The sequence below is a fragment of the Carcharhinus amblyrhynchos genome, chromosome 9 (assembly GCF_965287045.1).
Source record: "Carcharhinus amblyrhynchos chromosome 9, sCarAmb.v2.hapA, whole genome shotgun sequence".
NCBI classification, from domain to species: domain Eukaryota; kingdom Metazoa; phylum Chordata; class Chondrichthyes; order Carcharhiniformes; family Carcharhinidae; genus Carcharhinus; species Carcharhinus amblyrhynchos.
Window position 1 is genome coordinate 64865596 of NC_137332.1, and position 19366 is coordinate 64884961.

Sequence of the window (19366 nt, forward strand, 5' to 3'; positions counted from 1 at the left end):
ATTATTTAGTGTCAGTTTTGCCATGTGTCAGTTACCTGTTATTATTAAGGAAGTCTTAACAATGCACTTAGAAAAGCGTGATATGATCAGACCAAGTAAACATGGTTTTACGAAGAGGAAATTCATAGAGGCTGCAACCTGTAGAGTGGATGAAAGGTAATGAGTAGATGTAGTGTACTAGATATTTGATAAGGTGCAACACTTAATATTAATAGGCAAGATGAGGGCTTATGAAATTGAGAATATTTTAGTGTGTATGTAAAGTTCAGTTAACTGATAAAGCACAAAGCGGGTATAAGCAGGGGTTTATCAATATGGGAGGAAGTGAATAGTGGAGAGTCTCAAGGATCAGTGCTAGAGCCTCAACTGTTTACAATCTATATTCATGATTTTTATACGTTGCTCTCTGTCTCTTCATTTAGTCAAGCTAACGGGGAAGGTAATCTGTAGGGAGCTTATTGATACTGCAAAGTGACAGATTGAACGGGCAACAGGATGACAGATAATGTAATATGGGGAAGCGTGAGGTTGTTCACTTTGGTCTTAAGAATAGGAAAGTGGAACATAGTTTAAAAGGTGTGAAACTTGTGATTGTTGATGTTCAAAGTAGCTGACCTCCTGACTCCTCAAAGCCAGTCTACCACCTACAAGGCACAAATCAGGAGTATGATGGAATACACTCCACTTATCTGGATGAGTGCAGTTCAGACAATACTCGAGAAGCCCGACATACCAAGTAACCTGTTTGAGTGGCATCTCTTCCACAAACATTTGCTCCTTCCACCACCACTAATGGACAGTGGCAGCACTGCAGGAATTCACCATCCAAAAACACGACCGTTATTATTGAGAAGGACATGGGAACACCACTACCTGGAAGTTCCCCTCCAAGTCACCATGCAGACTTGGAAATAGATAACCATTCTGTCACTGTTACTGGGTCAAAATTCTGGAAAAGCCTTCCTTAACAGCATTGTGGTAGTACATATATCACAGACTGCAGCGGTTCAAGAAAGCAGCTCACCACCACCTTCTCGTGCAATCAGGAATGGACAATAAATGCTGGCCTAACCTTGTAGAAGGAACACAAAGTTAACATGTGCAGCAAGCAATTGGAAAGGCAAATGGCTGTTGGCATTATTGCAAAGGGATTGAAGTGCAAGAATGAAGATGTGTTACTACAATTTTATGGAGTTTTATTGAGAGTGCATCTGGAATACTGTGTGCAAATTTGGTCTCCGTATTTAGGAAAGGATATACTTGCATTTGATGCAATACAACAAAAGTTCAATGAAGTTGATCCCTATGTTGGGGGAGTTTATTATGATGAGAGACTGCATAAATTGGGTTTATATTATCTGGTCTGTACAATGATAAGGGGTGATCTCACTGAAACCTACAATATTCCAAAGGGTCTTGATAGAACAGACCCAGATATTGGCCCCGATCTTGCCAGTTTGCCCCAGCCATTGATGGGTGGGGCAAGCTGGTAAAATCACTCAAGAACCACAGAATCACGATTGCGCCCAACTTCTCAGCTGTCGCAATTTTACGAACACCAGATATCTGGCATAGTCAACCTCTCGCCCTTTTCCAGAGAGATGCTGAATTATTTATTCAAATTAATGCAAGTTCCAATTTGCATGTCATTAATAAGCCCTGGATGCAATCATCCAGGCTCACTTGCCTTTGTGGCCTTGCCTGAAGATTCTCTCTGGTGAGGAAAGCATCCGGTGCCCACCAACGATGAACAGTTGTGTTGGCCTGGCGGAGGGGAGCAGGACCAGGAAGGGAGGCCTGCTGCGTGCTCTGTCTGCAATCGATAGGGAGAGGGATGGAGAGGAACCTGATGTTCTGTAGTCGATCAGTGGAGGGAGGAAGGGGGTCCACTGACATTTTACAGGCAATGGGTGGGGTGGGGTGGGAACGGGGACACGATTGGTCTGGGCAATGGATGGGGGTGTTTGGGAGGGCCCATCGTTTCTGCTGTTTGGGGAGCCTAAAATAAGGGGAACAGCTTCAGGCTAAGGGGAATAATTTAGGATGGAGATGTGGAGAAATCAATTAATGGGTTGTGAATCTTTGGAATTTGCTACCCCAGAGCATTGTAGAGATAGACAGATTTTTGGTCTCTGAGGTAATCAAAGTATTTGGGAAGCAGGTGGGAAAATAGAGTTGAAGCACATGATTGTACTGAATGGTAGAACAGGTTTGACAGGCCATATATTCTACAGCTTCTATTTCTTGTGTCCTTCCTGTCCTTCTCCTTTTAGGTGCAAAAGGTTATGCTTTTAGGAAATGCAGGCAAGGAAGCCTTGACAAGTTACAGCAATACATCTTGCGATGCTGCTGTGATGGAGGGAGTGAATATTTAAGATGGGGATGGCAATCTAATTAAGTGGCCTGATTTGTTGTGAATAGTGTTGGTCTTTTTGAGTGTTTTTGAAAATGCACGCAAGTGCAGATATTCCATTACACTCCTGATGTCAGTGTTGGAGAGGCTTTCGGGAGTTGGGACTCACATGCCTCAAAATACCAAATCTTTAACAGTCTTTGTGCCTGATCCAGTTTAGTTTCTGATCAAAAGTAACCTCAGCAGGTTAACGAGAACTTAGTGATGGAAATTGGGTTGAATGTCGGGGAGAGCTGGTAAGATTCTCTTGTTGGGTCTGATCAGTGCTTGGTACTAGTGTGGCACCATCCCTTAAGTTCCCCTACTTGCACTCGATTTACTTGACCCACTTAAAGTTGATAAAAACCTGGATTTGATGTGACCCATCCAATGATGCTGCAGGAAGCAAGGATAGAAATTGAGAGGCACTGGCCATAATTTGGATAAAGTCAGAAATAGGAAATGTATTGCAAGGAAGGACTTCAATAGTTTCCACTACAGCAGAGAAGTCAGAGGAGGTTTGAGTTTTTAAAAAGTTATAAAGGATTTTCATGTGGTGAATTATCTCTTTTTCTTGAATCAGTGACTTGGGAGTCATCGAGTTAAAATGGAAATGATTGGGGAACTTTTATGCAGAGTTGGAGAGTGAATTGATTTATTGCAAAGACTATAATGTTTTTAAGACAAGTAAAAAAAAAAAAGGGGTAAGAGCAGGGCAAAGGGACTAGTTTTAGTTCATTGTGTAACCTGTAGTTCTCCCTGTGGTATTAAAGTGAAATTCTGACTTCTGTTATAGAGGTTTACAGCATGGAAATGGGCCCTTCGGCCCAACTTGTCCATACCTTCCCTTAAGGTAGTCCCAATTGCCTGCTTTTGGCTCACATCCTTCTATACCCATCTTACCTATGTAAATATCTAACTTTTTTAAAAGACAAAATTGTCCCCGCCTCTACTAATACCTTTGGCAGCTTGTTCCAGACACTCACCACCCTCTCTGTGAAAAAACTGCCCCTCTGAACCCTTTTGTATCTCTCCCCTCTCACCTTAAATGCATGCCCTCTAGTATTAGTTACCTTTATTTGGAAAAAGGTGTTAACTATCTCGTTAATCTATGCCTAGCATTATTTTTTAGGCCTCTATAAGATCACCTCTAAGTTTCCTTCACTCCAGGGAAAAAAATTCCCACTCTATCCAGCCTCTCCTTATAACTCAAACCATCAAGTCCCAGTACATTCTAGCAAATCTTTTCCACACTCTTTCTAGTTTAATAATATCCTTTCTATAATTAGGTGACCAGAATTGAATTTGTACTCCTCCATATGAACATCATTTGGGGAAAGCACTGAGGATGGTAAGGGCACAGAATGTACTCTGGTGGGGTCTTCACTGTTCACCACCAAGTGTGGTTTGATAGCAGCACTACTGACTGGACTGGTTAGGTAATAAAGGATATGACTTCCCATTCTATGGCTTTTTTTAATCCTAGGGTTTGGCTCTGTCAAAAGCCTTCTTCGAGTTGCTAGATCATTAGTGCTGCACACTAACCAGTCTTTCAGCATTTTTGCTAATGTTGTGCCATATTCACAATGCTCTGCCAGTTTTGTTAGTCACATCAGGAATTCCGCCACTTGTTCCCTTGCAAATCTAGTAGTTGTATTGAACCTGTACTGTTGCAAGATAGAACATGGAACATAGAAAAACTACAGCACAAACAGGCCCTTCGGCCCACAAGTTGCGCCAATGATAAGAATACCTACTAGGCTTACCTATAACCCTCAATTCTATTAAGTTCCATGTACTCATCCAGAAGTCTCTTGAAAGACCCTATCAAATTTGCCTCCACCACCACTGACGGCAGCCGATTCCACTCACCCGCCACCCTCTGAGTGAAAAACTTACCCCTGATATCTCCTCTGTACCTACTCCCCAGCACCTTAAACCTGTGTCCTCCCGTAGCAACCATTCCAGCCCTTGGAAAAAGCCTCTGAGTATCCAAGATCATGCAAGGTTTAAGATCGTAATGATTTATCATTAGTTTCTACTAATTCATCAAAGGTCTTGGACTCCGCTGTTTCCAGGTGTGACAGACTTTTTATAATAATGAATGTTGTGGCTCCACATACAGTCATCTGAATGATCTTTTGCTGAATATCTCTTTCTATTTCATTTGCTCGAAAGAAGCACCTCATTCTGTCAGCGTATTGAGGCCAGTCCTCAATGCTCACGTTGTATGGTTCTAACTTTCCAAAGAATGGCACTGCAAAACTGAATGATACAGGTTTACCAGGATCTGATGAACAGAGTTACCAAAATGTTCTTTTTATCTCATCGCCAACATAATAACTCCAGGGGTTGGCTGTGAAGGAACAGTGCTTTTATTGCTCCAAATGAAAATAAATTAAAGTCAGTGGAGTTGTGGACAGTACGGAAGGATGTTGCAGGTTACAGAGGGACATAGATAAGCTGCAGAGCTGGGCTGAGAGGTGGCAAATGGAGTTTAATGTGGAAAAGTGTGAAGTGATTCACTTTGGAAGGAGTAGCAGGAATACAGTATGATTAACAAATGGTCAGCTGTGTACTTGAGCCATTTGTTTCTTTTAATATTGCTGTACACGTCTTACATAATTATTTTCACTTTTAAAGCTTCATCAGCTAGACTTTATGAAGAACTTCTGGAGAACGAAAAGAAGAACTTTAATTTGGCGACTACTGCAGTAGCAGCTCTGGGAGGTGTCCCAGCTATGATTCGCCATATAGACATGTCGAATACCATCCCGGAAGAGAAGGTAAATTTAACACTCTTGTGAAAGCATTGGATAGCTTTTTTAATCTCTTGATTCAGTACAGAGCGATATCTGAAGATTTAATCTGTCTGCTGTTTAAATAAGTTGTTCAGTTTTGAACTTGCCTCATTTTATCAGATTGTTGTGGACTTACTTCCATTGGCTATTGCTTGATTAGAGGAGCTGGAAAACTATCCGGGCCTAGGCTTTTTACTTCCATCCATTTTACCACTTGCTGCAAGTCTCACATTGAAGGATTCTGCCTCACTGTACTAGGGGATAGCCAAGAGGGTTACACCACAATGCAATGGTTACAGCTAATGGCCAGTATTCCACACACATACAACCAACGCCACCCCCACCCCACCACCAAAGACTACAGTTCAATTGTCACCTTGTCCAATTTGTTTCTTAAGCGCGTATTTAATTATTTGCAGGTTGTTATTACCTACGTTTCGTTTCTTTGTGCTCGTCTTCTGGACCTTCGAAAAGAAACAAGAGCTGCCAGGGTCATACAGGCTGCTTGGAGGAAGTGCAGGTTAAACCGTGAACTTCAGCTTTTACAGGTAAAATGATTATCTTCCGGTTAATTCATTGTTGCCTGTGTTGTCCGTTACTTAATGTTTTGCTAAAACTAACTGACATGTATTGAGTGAAAGTTTCGCAATCCATCTATCCTTTGGGCGTCAATAAATATAGAATGGAATATGTTGGAACAAGTTAACATTTAAGAAAATGCAGATTGTTAAATAATTGCTCAACACTTGCAATCTGATGAAATGGAGAGATTTTTTCTTTACTGTGAGCTGTCATGTAGTCAAACTTTATAGCCTCAAATCTGTGGGAATACAGAGTCGATTGCTGAGGCTGGAACTCTTCATCCAATGAAAGCTGGGTACTATATTACTGACTTGGGCAATGGTTGACTGTCTAAGCATTTTGTTTAAAATTCATTTAACTACACTTTATTGCCCGTGGGGAAAAGAAGGCCAAATAGTTAAATAAATCATATGACTGGTTGGACTATCATTATTATCATCTCATTACTTTAAGCACCAGAGTACACACACACGTTATAACAGTGCAGAATCAGGTCTTCATTGAGTCAACATACTCTCAAATGCTATGCATCCTGCTATACAGTGTTTAGCTCACAATTGTACACCACTTTTTTCCTTTTACTACATTTGATGCATGCAGGTGATAGATGACCCAAGTAATAGTACCAGAAGCAAAATACATAGTATAACCAATTAACTGTACTTAAACATAGGTATAAATGTGCAATAACAATATGTTGATACTGAAATATTATCAAATACCCAAGTACCCAGCTTCTCCTTCTATGCTATGTATTTTACGATTCCATGTTTGACAAAAAGCTGTTGTAGTTCATTATTGCAACTTAATGGGCCTACCTAGGGCTTTGAGGAATAATATGTCATGAAGGGTGCAAATTATTGAACTGACAACCTTTTGTGTTTAACTTTCTTCCTGTTATCAATATTAAATTACCATAAATAAATACATTGTTGCAAGAAGATTGGCCGTGCAGCACTTTAGAATGTTTTGAGGCCATGAAGAACACTACCTAAAATAAAATTTCCTCCTTCTAAATTTAAGGAATAAATTATGTTTTAGGTAAAAGACCAAGCTGCCTGTATCATTCAAGCAACTGTGCGTAGATTCCTCCATCGCCAGCAGTTCAAGAAGAAGAAAAATGCTGCTATTATTATACAAGCTCTTTGGCGTGGCCATGCGGCAAGGAGGAAAGCGAAAGCATTGATAGCGATTAAGATGCAAGCAGTGCAGAATGAAGCAGCAACACTTATTCAGGTTAGACTAATATTTGCATTACAAAAACAATTTATCGCTGAAATGCAGCATTATGTACTGTATCCATTTTGGATTGTACCCTAGCTACATCGGCTTCCTATTGCTTTATATTGGTAAGCTCTGCATTTAGCTTTGAATTTTGACAAGTGGTGATGAGTTTTAATCACTTGAGCTATACAAATTTCTACAGGATTTTTCTTCACTGATTGTTAGGCCTTATAAATTAATCAAGTTGTGCCATCTTTTGATTTCCCACCTGTAGGACTTCAGGCCACAAAGAGTGGGCCAGATTCTTCAGTAACTTCAGAAGTTGCACAGTGGGTTTCAATCCACTCCCCAAATGCTCAGAAATGATACGTTTTAACACATTCCATCTCTAATTTCAAAGCTAGGTTTTCTCATGAGATTGAGTTGACAATCTGGTTCTGAATCTATCAAGTACACACTGATTAAGGTAAATTTGGAATTTCCAATGTCTCAATTTGAATGTCCAATAATCATTTGGAACGTCACTGAAAACTAATAATGAAGACTAATATTCAGAGGTTTGTTCACGGGAGTTTTCTGAGAGATGTTTTGTTGCTCCAATCATGGTGTCCTAACAGTTATATGTTCACTGAATGAACTAATGCCTCAGCTGTAACCTGAAAATGGAGGGGTTTTTATAGGGGTGCTTGTCTAATTTCGAAGGATAGCATATTCCTCATTTGTTTCGATGTAATCTTCTGCATATTGTAATTTTTTTCTCCCTTTTTACATCAACAGGCTTATTGGCGAGGCTATACTGCTCAAAGACAGCTTCGCAGAACACGACACTATTGCATTCTCATACAAAGCCACATAAGGATGAAAATAGCAGTCACCGCTTACCAACGTACCATCTGGGCCACTCTTGCACTTCAGAGGCATTTCAGAGCACGCCTGCTAGCTTTAGCTGAGAGAAGGAATTATTTGCAATTGAAACAATCAGCTGTTGTGATACAATCTGCGTTCAGAAGATGGAAAGCATGCAAACTGGAGAAGCAAACCAAGGCTTCAATAATACTACAGAAATATATAAGGGGTTTTCTCTGTCGATGCCAATACAAAAGGTTTCAACGGTCCATATCCTTGATACAAACGTATGCTAAAGGGTATCTAGTAAGAACTGAAATTAGCAAGAGGAAAACAGCTATTGTTACGTTGCAGAAGCATATAAAGGCGTATGTGACAGGAAAGCGTGAATGTCTTTCATATCAGAGACTGAAATGTGCTGCAGTAGTACTTCAGGCTGCTTACCGTGGTGTAAGAGTGAGGAAATTCTACTACCAAACTAAGTCAGCCATAGTAATCCAATCTACTTTTAGAATGTACCTGCAGCGAAAAAGGTTTATTGCTATTCAGAAAGTGGTTGTTACAATGCAGACTTTAGTTAGAATGAAATTGGCTCAAATTAGGTTTCAAAAATATTGTCGAACTACCGTTATCTTGCAGAGGCGTATCAGAGCCAAACAACAGGGGCAGAAGGTGAGGGAGCATTACCTAAAACTTAGACAGGCAACTGTAAAGGTGCAAGTAGCTTTTCGGAGATGGCAAGCTCAAAAAAGGATTCGAGAAGATCGAGCTGCAATTACAATACAGTCTTGGTATCGAATGAATAGAGGAAAACAAAGATATTTACTTGAAAAACAAAGTTGCATTCGAATACAGGCATGGTATAGATACTGCGTTGCTCAACGTGCTTTTCGCACTATGAAAGCGGCAGTGTTGGTCATCCAAAAATATTACCTAGCTTACCGAAAAGGGAAAGCTCAACGTGAGAAGTATGTATTGATGCACAACGCAGCACTCGCTATACAAGTTCATTTTCGCAGTATGAAGGCTCGCCAGCTTGCCAGAAAAGTGAAAGCTGCATGTGTTATTCAGTCGTATTGGCAAATGAGAAAAGAAAGATTTAGGTTTTTGCATCATAGACAATGTGTCATTGTAATGCAGGCCCATGTGAGAAGATGGCAAGCTCAGCGAAGATATTATTCAATGAAAGCTGCAACTTGTGTATTACAAGCACATTTCAGAGCAATTTTAGCTCAAAAGAAAGCTCAGTCTGAATACAAGGCAATAAGATCTGCAGTTATTGTCTTACAGTCTGCATACAGAGGGTTACAAGCAAGAAGACAGTTTTGGCTTTTGCGGGCAGTTGTAAAGATCCAGTCTGCTTTCCGTGCATATATCTCCCGCAAAAAGTTTATGCAAGTTAAAAATGCTATCATCAAAATTCAGGCCTCTGTGAAAATGATCCAAGTACGAAATCATTACAGGTCTCTTAAAAAAGCCACAACGTATGTCCAGAGACATTACCGGGCTAATAAGCTTTGTTTGGAAAAGAGAAAAGAATATCTGAAAAAAAGAGAAGCTTGTATATGTCTTCAGTCTGCTGTTCGACTGTACTTAGTGCAAAAACAGTTGCGTTTGTGGAGGAGAGCTGCAGTTAAAATTCAGTCCGTGTTCAGAATGCATCAGTTAAGGAAGCAGTATCTTAGGATCCATTTTGCTGCAGTCCTAATTCAAAGAGGATTCCGTGTCTACAGAAAAGGCATTTATCAAAGACAGAACTTCCTAAGAATCAGAGAAGCAGTCATATGTTTACAGGCCGCATACAAAGGTTACAAAGTGCGCAAGATGATTAAGCTTCAACATACAGCAGCCACCAAAATTCAGGCTGCCTTTAGAGGGCATGCATCAAGGGTCAAGTACTTGGCAATGCAAAAGGCTGTCATTGCCATCCAAAGATGGTACAGGTGTTGCAAAGTTGGGCAGCAGCAGCGATTCAAGTACCTTAAAATTAGGACAGCAGTGATTGTTCTTCAAGCAGTATGCCGTGGAATTTCTGCAAGAAAAAGATTTAAAATGCAGCATAAGGCTGCAGTGACCATTCAAACTGCTTTCCGAAGATTCAAAGCGCAACAGCAATTTGAAATTTTAAAGACTGCTACATTAACTGTTCAGCGCCGTTTTAAAGCAAAGTTGATGGGGAGAAAAGAACGTCAAATGTATTTGACAATGCACCAGTCAGCATTAACACTTCAAGCAGCTTATAAGGGTATGGTTACAAGAAAAGAATTTAGGAGAAAATTGCAAGCTTGCATTACGATACAATCTTATTTCAGGATGCAGAAAATGCGTACAAAATTTCAGACTAGGAAACGAGCAGCATTAATACTACAGGATCGATTCAGGGCTCATCTGCAAAGAAAACATCAATGCCACAAGTATCAAAACATAAGGACTGCTACCATAGTGTTGCAAGCCGCATTTCGTGCGCTGAAAACCCGAAAAAGGCTAAAAGAAATTCACAAAGCTGCTACAATCATCCAAGCAGCGGCTAAATCTTTTTTAACCAGAAAACGTTACACCACTCTTAAAGCTGCTTCAGTTCTACTGCAAAAACGATTCAGAGCTTTGGTGCTGAGCAGAAAACAGCGAGGAATCTATCTATCCATCCGCAATGCGACCTTAGTAATACAAGCTGCTTACAGGGGCATGAAAGTTAGGCAAGAGATTCTGCACAGGCACAAGGCAGCAACAGTGATACAAGCTACATTTAGGATGTATAGAGTACGTCTTCCGTACCAGGCACTGAGATTGGCAACTGTGATAATACAAGCCCATTATCGAGCTCACTTCCAAATGAAAACTGATCGTGAGAATTATATGAAGATTCGCAACAGTGTTCTGCATCTTCAAGCTGCATACCGAGGAATGATTGTTCGAAAACATTTGAGGAGCATGCATGAATCTGCAACGCTGATACAGCGTTATTATCGAATGTACAAGCAGCGTCAGTGCTACAAGAGACTCTGCTGCGCAGCAACAACTGTACAGCAAAGATATCGAGCTTGCAAAATCAGGGATGCCTGTGTAAAGCAGTATAATGATGTGAAGAAAGCAACTATTCATATTCAGGCTATTTTCCGTGGAATGAAAACAAGGCGTGAAATCAAGAGAATTGGGAAAGCTGTGATAATTATCCAGAGAAGATTTAGGGCCTACAGCGACAGGAAAACTTTTCTGAAGCTCAGAACTGCAGCCATCACGATCCAACAGCGATACCGTGCACTTCTGCTTACTCGGATTCAACAGCAGAAATATTCCTCGGTCCGTAATGCAGCTGTAACTATACAAGCTGCTTTTAGGGGTATGAAGGTAAGGCAAGAGATTCAACGTAAAAACAAAGCAGCTACGGTAATACAAGCTGCATTTCGAATGCACAGGGTTTGCCTTCCATACCAGGCCCTGAGGCTGGCAGCTACAATAATACAAACTCGTTATCGAGCTCACTTCCAAATGAAAACTGATCGTGAGAATTATATGAAGATTCGCAACAGTGTTCTGCATCTTCAAGCTGCGTACCGAGGAATGATTGTTCGAAAACATTTGAGGAGCATGCATGAATCGGCAACGCTGATACAGTGTTATTATCGAATGTACAAGCAGCGTCAATGCTACAAGAGACTCTGCTGCGCAGTGACAACTGTACAGCAAAGATATCGAGCTTGCAAAGTCAGGGATGCCTGTGTAAAGCAGTATAATGATGTGAAGAAAGCATCTATTCATATTCAGGCTATTTTCCGTGGAATGAAAACAAGACGTGAAATCAAGAGAATTGGGAAAGCTGTGATAATTATCCAGAGAAGATTTAGGGCCTACAGCGATAGGAAAACTTATCTGAAGCTCAGAATTGCAGCCATCACGATCCAACAGCGATACCGTGCACTTCTGCTTACTCGGATTCAACAGCAGAAATATTCTTCGGTCCGTAATGCAGCTGTAACTATACAAGCTGCTTTTAGGGGTATGAAGGTAAGGCGAGAGATTCAACGTAAACACAAAGCAGCTATGGTAATACAAGCTGCATTTCGAATGCATAGGGTTTGCCTTCCATACCAGGCCCTGAGGCTGGCAGCTATAATAATACAAACTCGTTACCGAACTTACCTTCAAATGAAAACTGATCGTGAGAATTACATGAAGATTCGCAACAGTGTTCTGCATCTTCAAGCTGCGTACCGAGGGATGATTGTTCGAAAACATTTGAGGAGCATGCATGCATCTGCAACGTTAATACAGAGTTATTATCGAATGCACAGGCAATGTTTATATTACAAGAGACTCTGCTGGGCCGCAACAACTGTACAGCGACGATACCAAGCTTGCAAAGTCAGGGATGCCTGTGTAAAGCAGTATAATGATGTCAAGAAAGCAGCTGTTACTTTCCAGGCATTTTACCGTGGGAAAAGAGGCCGAGAATTGGCTAGAAGAGTTAAGGCGATCCGCTGTATTATATCATTCTTGAAGGTGTGCATTACCAGAAAGTTATTCTTGATTCAGAAGTCAGCTGTAATAAAGCTGCAAGCAGCATTCCGTGGTTATCGAACAAGGATACGCTACAGGGCTATGCGTTTTGCAGCCATTTCGATTCAAAACTGGTACAGAGCTTGCAAAACAGGCCATTCACAGCTTGTGCAATATCAGTCCATGAAACATGCAGCCATCAGGATTCAGGCTGCCTACAGAGGTATGGTTGTTCGTCACTGGTATAAACAGAAGTGTGCGGCTGTAAAAATTCAGTCATTACTTTGTATGATTCGGTGCAGGAGAATTTTCCTCAAAATGAAATCTGCAGCAATTGTAGTGCAGTCTCACTACCGTGCTCTTGAAGCTCGAAAACAATACACTAAATACAAAATAGCAGCTGTTGTATTGCAACGGCACTACAAATCCTATCTCCTAATGAAGCAACAGAGATCAACTTACTTGACACTCCGACGGATAGCCATCAGTCTCCAAGCCAGGAGGCGAGGAGTGATTGCCCAGAGAAACTATAAAATGCTTCTTCGAAGCACTACAACAATTCAGGTAACAATTCAAATAACAAGTTTAAATTGGCTATAATATTTAAATCGATTCCTTATTGTAGTAGTTTTATGGTTTTGCTAAAGTTGAAAGTTTCATTTGTAAACATTAATAAAAACCTTCTTATCCAAAAATAGTTACTTAATTGGTTAGGGATGGTTAAAGGAAGAGGCAGGTTCCAATTTGCCTTTGCTGTACCCAATAAGATGCACAATGATAAACTTCATATTATTTTACTTTCTCTTCTCTGATCTCATTTATCTTTTCTTCAGTTTTCTGTTTTCCCCCACCCCATGGAAATTTTATGTTGCCTGTCCGGGAAATAAGTTAGCAAAGCCAGATTACTGGCTATATTTACAAGTAGCAAATGCTAATTAAGAAAAGATTAAGAATTGGACAACACAGTAGAATTGGAATGTTTTCCAATATTAGCAGTTAGATGTCGCCTGTTTTTCATTCTGTCATTAAGTACATCCATTTACTTCAGTTTTGTTTTTAAAAATCCATGCAGGCTTGTTATCGTAGAAAGAAACAGAGGAAAATATTCCTTCTCAACAAGAAAGCCGTCTGTGTGATACAACAACACTACAGAGCTTATTGTCGAAGAAAGGTTGAGCAAGAGAAATACCTTCAAATGAAGCATTCTGCTGTTGTGATACAGGTACCACTTTGACAAATTGTCCAATGTTGGTAATTTTCCTCTCCCAGTTTGTGCTGATTCTACTTTGAGGCTATACTGCTCCAGATATTCCCATGCCAGATTCTTTAGAAGTTTAAGAACTAGCCTATAATTTTGAATTATGAAACCCCACCTTTTTTCAAATAATACTTGCATTTTGCACAATATGTTTGTTCAGTTTTCCATTTTAATTTGTTTTGAGATCTTATGAATGTATATTGTCTGAACCAGGTGCCTTGCATTATAAGTATCAACACACTGCCAAGCTGCTTTTCTGATGCCTGAACATTTCTCCCCAAAAAATTCTAAGTGCTGAATTGGCAGGAAAAATGGTGTAATTCATGATTGTTTTTTCAGAGAGAGTTCAGACTCGAATCTTCCATGCTGTGTGCACTGCAGACGTCACAATTGTGAATCTCATTAAAAGCTTGGGAGGGGTCTATTCACTGTGTATGCGCAGTGACCTCAAACTGTCAGACTGCAGTTTGCTGGCCTGTGTTATGGTGCCCCTGACCATTCCTGGGCCAGGTCTGATTCTCTCTTCGCTCCAGTGGTGTCTCCCCCTAGTTCCCTGAATGTGGGGAGCTACTATAGCCTTTGCCGGAATGAAGTACTGGCAGGATGGGAGATGCTTTCGGGCCCGGAGAATTCAGTGCCAGGCCCGATAATGACATTTAAAATAGCTTAAAATCACTTGCTTTGTTTTCCCACCAGTTTCCAGGGCAGTTCCAACAGTGCCTGCTCTTTGGCTATAGGAGACGCATGTGCGAATTACATGGAATGGCTAACATGTGCATTTCCCAACCCGATGTGTTTTAAAAAAGTGTTGGGATGGGAGTCTCAGGCCCTTGAGCTCTGACTTTGGCATTATCTTACTTTTCCCTCTAAAGAGTAAAAGCCAAGTAACTGTAACACTGTATTATGAAATGTTTTTCTTTGCATCCTCAAATTTTATCCCTCTTATTCTCTTTAATGATGCTATTATGTTTTTTACACATTGATTTTAAAATTGATACTGTTAAGTCTCATAGCACTAAGATTTTCCTCAAGAACTACTCCACATCCAGGTGTCAGGGAACACAGATCTTCATTCAGTCTACTCGTTCCGCACTCCAAACGTTGACTACCCACTTGTTCTCTTAAAAGGGCTGTGCCCCAACATAACAGATACCTTCTTCATCAGGAAGCCTGGCAATAGAGTGTGACAACATTGTCGTGGTTTCAGTTCCTAGTTGGGCGCACACATATCTTTTGTACATTTTTATATGTCAATGTGCAGAGCTGTATTTGACAATTTATCTGATCTACCATCGAGGCGATATTGGCCTCCTTTTGACAAAATGCTGCAAGGCCTACCAATACATTTGTTCACTTGCTGACTGGTGGTCTTATTACACCAAAATGTGATGCAGTCAGTTCAGTTTCACTCTGAAATTGCACCAGGGTTTTTGTCTTTTGAAAGCATCATCGATATTCTACTCTTCAGATCTTTGTTACTAAATTTTCCTTCTAATGTTGCCTTTCTGTCTTATCCTGAATTTCAGTCCCATTTTTGCTACATTCATGAATGCATAAATTCTAGCTGTTGACATAAACTCTGATCTACGCTGAAGTTCCATTTCTTGTTTTATATGTTGCACTTCTCATAAATTATGCATTTTTATTGTCACAATGTTTAATAATTGTAATTCAATTTTAGAATATCTTCTTTGGTAAATATGTTTTTAACTGTGCAAATTTGTTCCTTCTGCTTTCATTACTGATGTTCATTTGGCCATTTAATTAATTATTTTTGTGTTCCATCACATTTGCATTTAAAGTTTTATGTATGGGCAAACCTATTTTGGGCCACCTAATTTAAATTCTTGTTTGCAGGAATATTGTGATCTCAGCGTGTTGCTTTTTAATTAAAATACAGCAATTTATTAAAATTGTTTTGTTCTTCTTGACCGACTTTGACATCTATCAATGAGCTGTCTATTCTGTGTTTTCATTTTATTTTTCCAGAATGCATTCCGTCGGCACCAAGCGAGACAACTAGCCAAAAAAATGAGAGCTGCACAAAAAATCCAAGCATGGTTCAAGGCTCAAATTGTGCGTCGGCAATATAAGTCCATACTTAATTCGGTTATATTCATCAAACAGCGATTGAGAGCAAAACGAGAAAGATCTGGGTAACTTACCAAGAAGTTTATTTCCTTAAATTACAGGATGTGTTTTTCAGTTGTAGAGAAAAACAACTGTCAGCTAGCCCTGTAGAGCTGACAGAAATTTCCAGAGCCAATACTAATGTTCCTTTTGAAATCTAATTGTTTTGTGTGGCCAATTTCTTTTCTGGTACACAATCCTCTAAAATGTTTTTCGTGTGGTTTTATGTGCATGTGTTATTTATCAAGAAATAAGATCTATGTGGTAGCTTTTAGCTGCACAATCACAAATCAGCCTTAGTGGAGATATTGGTTAGCCCACTGGAACATCAATCTGGAAATTGCTGACAGGAACGCCCTGCCCTTTCATTGGGTATGTTGTTGCTGTGGTTCCAGCTGTCCAGCTGTAATCAGAACAGAAATCAATGACTTGTTGTGAACTTAGACTTTTTATGTATCATTCTTACTGAAAATTATTAAAAATGTTAAATTTTATGAGCTGTATCAGAGTTTTTAAACAGTGTACCAATTCATAATTGCTGAACAGCCCCTCTGGTTGCGGGAAAGAAAAAGTGGGTGTATGAAAGGTCATTCACTCCGTTTCACTTTTTTTCTTCAAATGTTTGCCCTTTTTAGCTTCAAACTCAATCTTTGTGAAATAGTTTAAAATGATTGATATTTGGTGCTTTCCTTCTTGCTTTCTCATTTGCTGTCTTGAATTCATTGAACCGTCTACTTGATGAGTCAGCGTTGCTGGGTACCTGATATCCCTTATGGTTGACACCAGAATAAATTGATGTCAGAGCTTGCACAGAGCTTTTATGGGCAACATGGTGGCACAGTGGTTAGCACTGCTGTCTCACAGCGCCATGGACCCGGGTTTGACTCCTGGCTTGGGTCACTGTTTGTGCAGAATCTGCACCTTTTCCCTGTATCTGTATGGGTTTCCTCCCACAGTCTGAAAAATGTGCCAGTTAGGTGCATTGGCCATGCTAAATTCTCCCTCGGTGCACCTGAACAGGCGTCGGAGTGTGGTGACTTGGGAATTTTCACAGTAACTTCATTGCAGTCTTAATGTAAGCCTACTTGTGACATTAACAAATAAAAAGAAATCTTTATGGGCAACTTTCATCAAGGTCAACAGCGAACACTCTCGCCCTTTGTTGCTGACAGCAAAATCTGGGCCAATGTATTTTCCCATAAAATGTTAGTTACCAATCACTGCAATATTTATCCTGCTTCCCAAAATACAATTCAAATTGAGTAAATGTCATTTGTACGCTCTGATGTGGCAAAAATAATTTGTAACAAAAAGTAGAAGACTAATTTCTGGTAGGCACAAAGAAGAGGGAAGAGTATAAACACTGCATCAGTGCTTTAAACCAAGAGAATTTATGCACATCGAGAACAAATGACCAGCCTGTTTTTTCTTCTGTCAGGTTGAAATTCTCATCTTTCTGAATATAAAATTAGTTTAGGTAGTCATAATACCATTCCTACTGACATAGGTCTGCAAGTGCAAAAAGGCACACAAATCCTATATCATTTACTAATTTCACCTGAGTATCTATCATGCTTGAGTGTTGGAAATGAAACAAGCATTATATTGGTGCAGCAGAGGGTGTTATTCAGAATTTGGGACAGAGCAGATGATAGCTGATACAGTCCATGAAATGGGGATGCTCATCTGTTGCATTGACTGCAAAGAATAAAATTCCAGGGAGTAAAAACAAATCTTGTGTTGCTGTAAGCACAAGAGCTAATGGCTTACGCATCCTGGTTTAAATTTGCTCTTTTTCCTCAACTGTAGGTTCTTAAAGGTCCGAGCTGCCGCAATCATTATTCAGCAAAGGTGGAAAATGACTGTTGCGACAAGGAAATTGCAGCAAGAGAACTTAAGAAAAATGATGGCAGCAATCAAAATCCAGGCCTTTTGGAAGGGATTTAAAACCAGAAAACAACTGATCCGGGTAGCCAATTTGTGGAATAATCTACTACGTTTCATCCTTTTGGTTAATTTGTAATTGGATAATGGGTACAAGCATATTGGGTAGGATTTCACTTTGGGTACAATCTGCAAACCCAGGCACAAATTGTGCAGGTTGTCCAAAGTTCACCTTCTAGCTTGAACACTATTCCATACCAATAAATCTAGCATCATACTTGAACTAATGCAACCTGAGAGAAATAAGTACTTAAATGCTTTTTAATCCCTCACTTCAAACATTTCCTTGAAATATTTGAAAGATTTACTTAACCTGATGCAGCTTAATTAATCCATTTGAAAATAGTTGATTTCAAAAGTAAACATTTACGATAAGTTTCCAGTGTAGTACCTGTGAATACCTGATATTGAATCACTGAAAATTACTAAAAAACATAAACAGCATCATTTGCTGTTATCCTTGATGTTCAGTAGTCTATTCCTTAGTAAATTAAATCTATTTTTAATTTAAAATAATGCCCTTATGTCAAAAATAGACAGCTTTCTTTATGCATCTTCAAGGAAGCTCTTTATTCAGTGAAAACTCTCCAGTCTCATTATTTTGATCTTGGAGTTTGGTCAGTTTTATGGGAGGGTCCAACTCCTAACATAATGGTGTTTTCTAAACGTGTCACAGTGGCTGCAACCTAAAATTCTATAATCTTTAATGATGGTTTGGCTAATTTCCAGTGAATTGTGCTGGGATGAGGAACTCTAGACCATATGTTTTGAGAGACAGGCTAAAGAAATTCAAGAAGACAGGCCTCACAACATCATGCTGGGGGTTGAGTCTGAGGCAGAGCAGCCAGCCAGCAACTTCAGCACTTAACAGATCTTGACAGATGTCAAAAAGGCAAAAGTGGAAGGCCTTGCCTTCATAAGCCACCATGGCTGTGCGTGGCGGTGGGGGGGGCAAGTTGGGGATATTTCAGCGAGAAGACATGCTAATTATCTTAACTTGCTTATATCGAATTCTTGTCATTGAATGGTGGGAACCCCATTACATCAGTGAGGGGGGGTATAATGAAATAGGGAAATTCCAGTGGTATGTAAGACTTTTTTTAAACTCCCTCGTTTCTCAGCCCCCTCTGCCTTTCCTGCCTGTACACGAGTAAATTTTCCCCTCCTGCCTCAATCAGTTGGTCAGTGCCCATCTCATTCACTAATGACCTTTAGAAAAGGAAATATTTTGTCATTACCTGGTCTGACGTACATGTGACTCCAGACCTGCAGCGATGTGGTTGACTTGTAACTGCCCCCTGAAATGGCCCAGGAAGCCACACATTTGGGGGGAGGGTGCAAGGGTAGGTGACATTACGGGGGCTAAAGTAAAGGAGAGGGTGCAGGTAAGGGGGGAGGCCAAGGATGTCCCAATAATAAAAGGAGTAGGGGGCGTGAGTATGGTTGGTGGCGTTCTGGCAAATAGGGTACAGGTGAAGGCTGGGATGAAGGCACTTTATCTGAATGCACGAAGCATTCGGAATAAAGTGGATGAGCTGGTGGCACAGATCAGCACAAATGGATATGATCTGGTGGCCATTACAGAGACGTGGCTGCAAGGTGACAGGGACTGGGAGCTGAATGTCCAGGGGTATCAAGTGCTTAGGAAGGATAGGAAGAGGAAAAAGGGGGGGGGGCGTAGCTCTGCTGATT

General features: G+C 40.3%; 1 protein-coding gene across 1 annotated transcript in view; it reads left to right on the plus strand.

The window, feature by feature from the left end:
* The window catches only part of aspm (assembly factor for spindle microtubules), a 72052-nt gene that overhangs the window by 36587 nt on the left and 16099 nt on the right, over positions 1-19366 (plus strand). Inside the window, exons 15-21 of the mRNA XM_080195854.1 lie at positions 5036-5178; positions 5613-5741; positions 6817-7011; positions 7777-12906; positions 13415-13564; positions 15590-15756; positions 17540-17699. Coding sequence (XP_080051980.1) covers positions 5036-5178; positions 5613-5741; positions 6817-7011; positions 7777-12906; positions 13415-13564; positions 15590-15756; positions 17540-17699 — 6074 coding nt within the window. The remainder of the gene's footprint in view (positions 1-5035; positions 5179-5612; positions 5742-6816; positions 7012-7776; positions 12907-13414; positions 13565-15589; positions 15757-17539; positions 17700-19366) is intronic.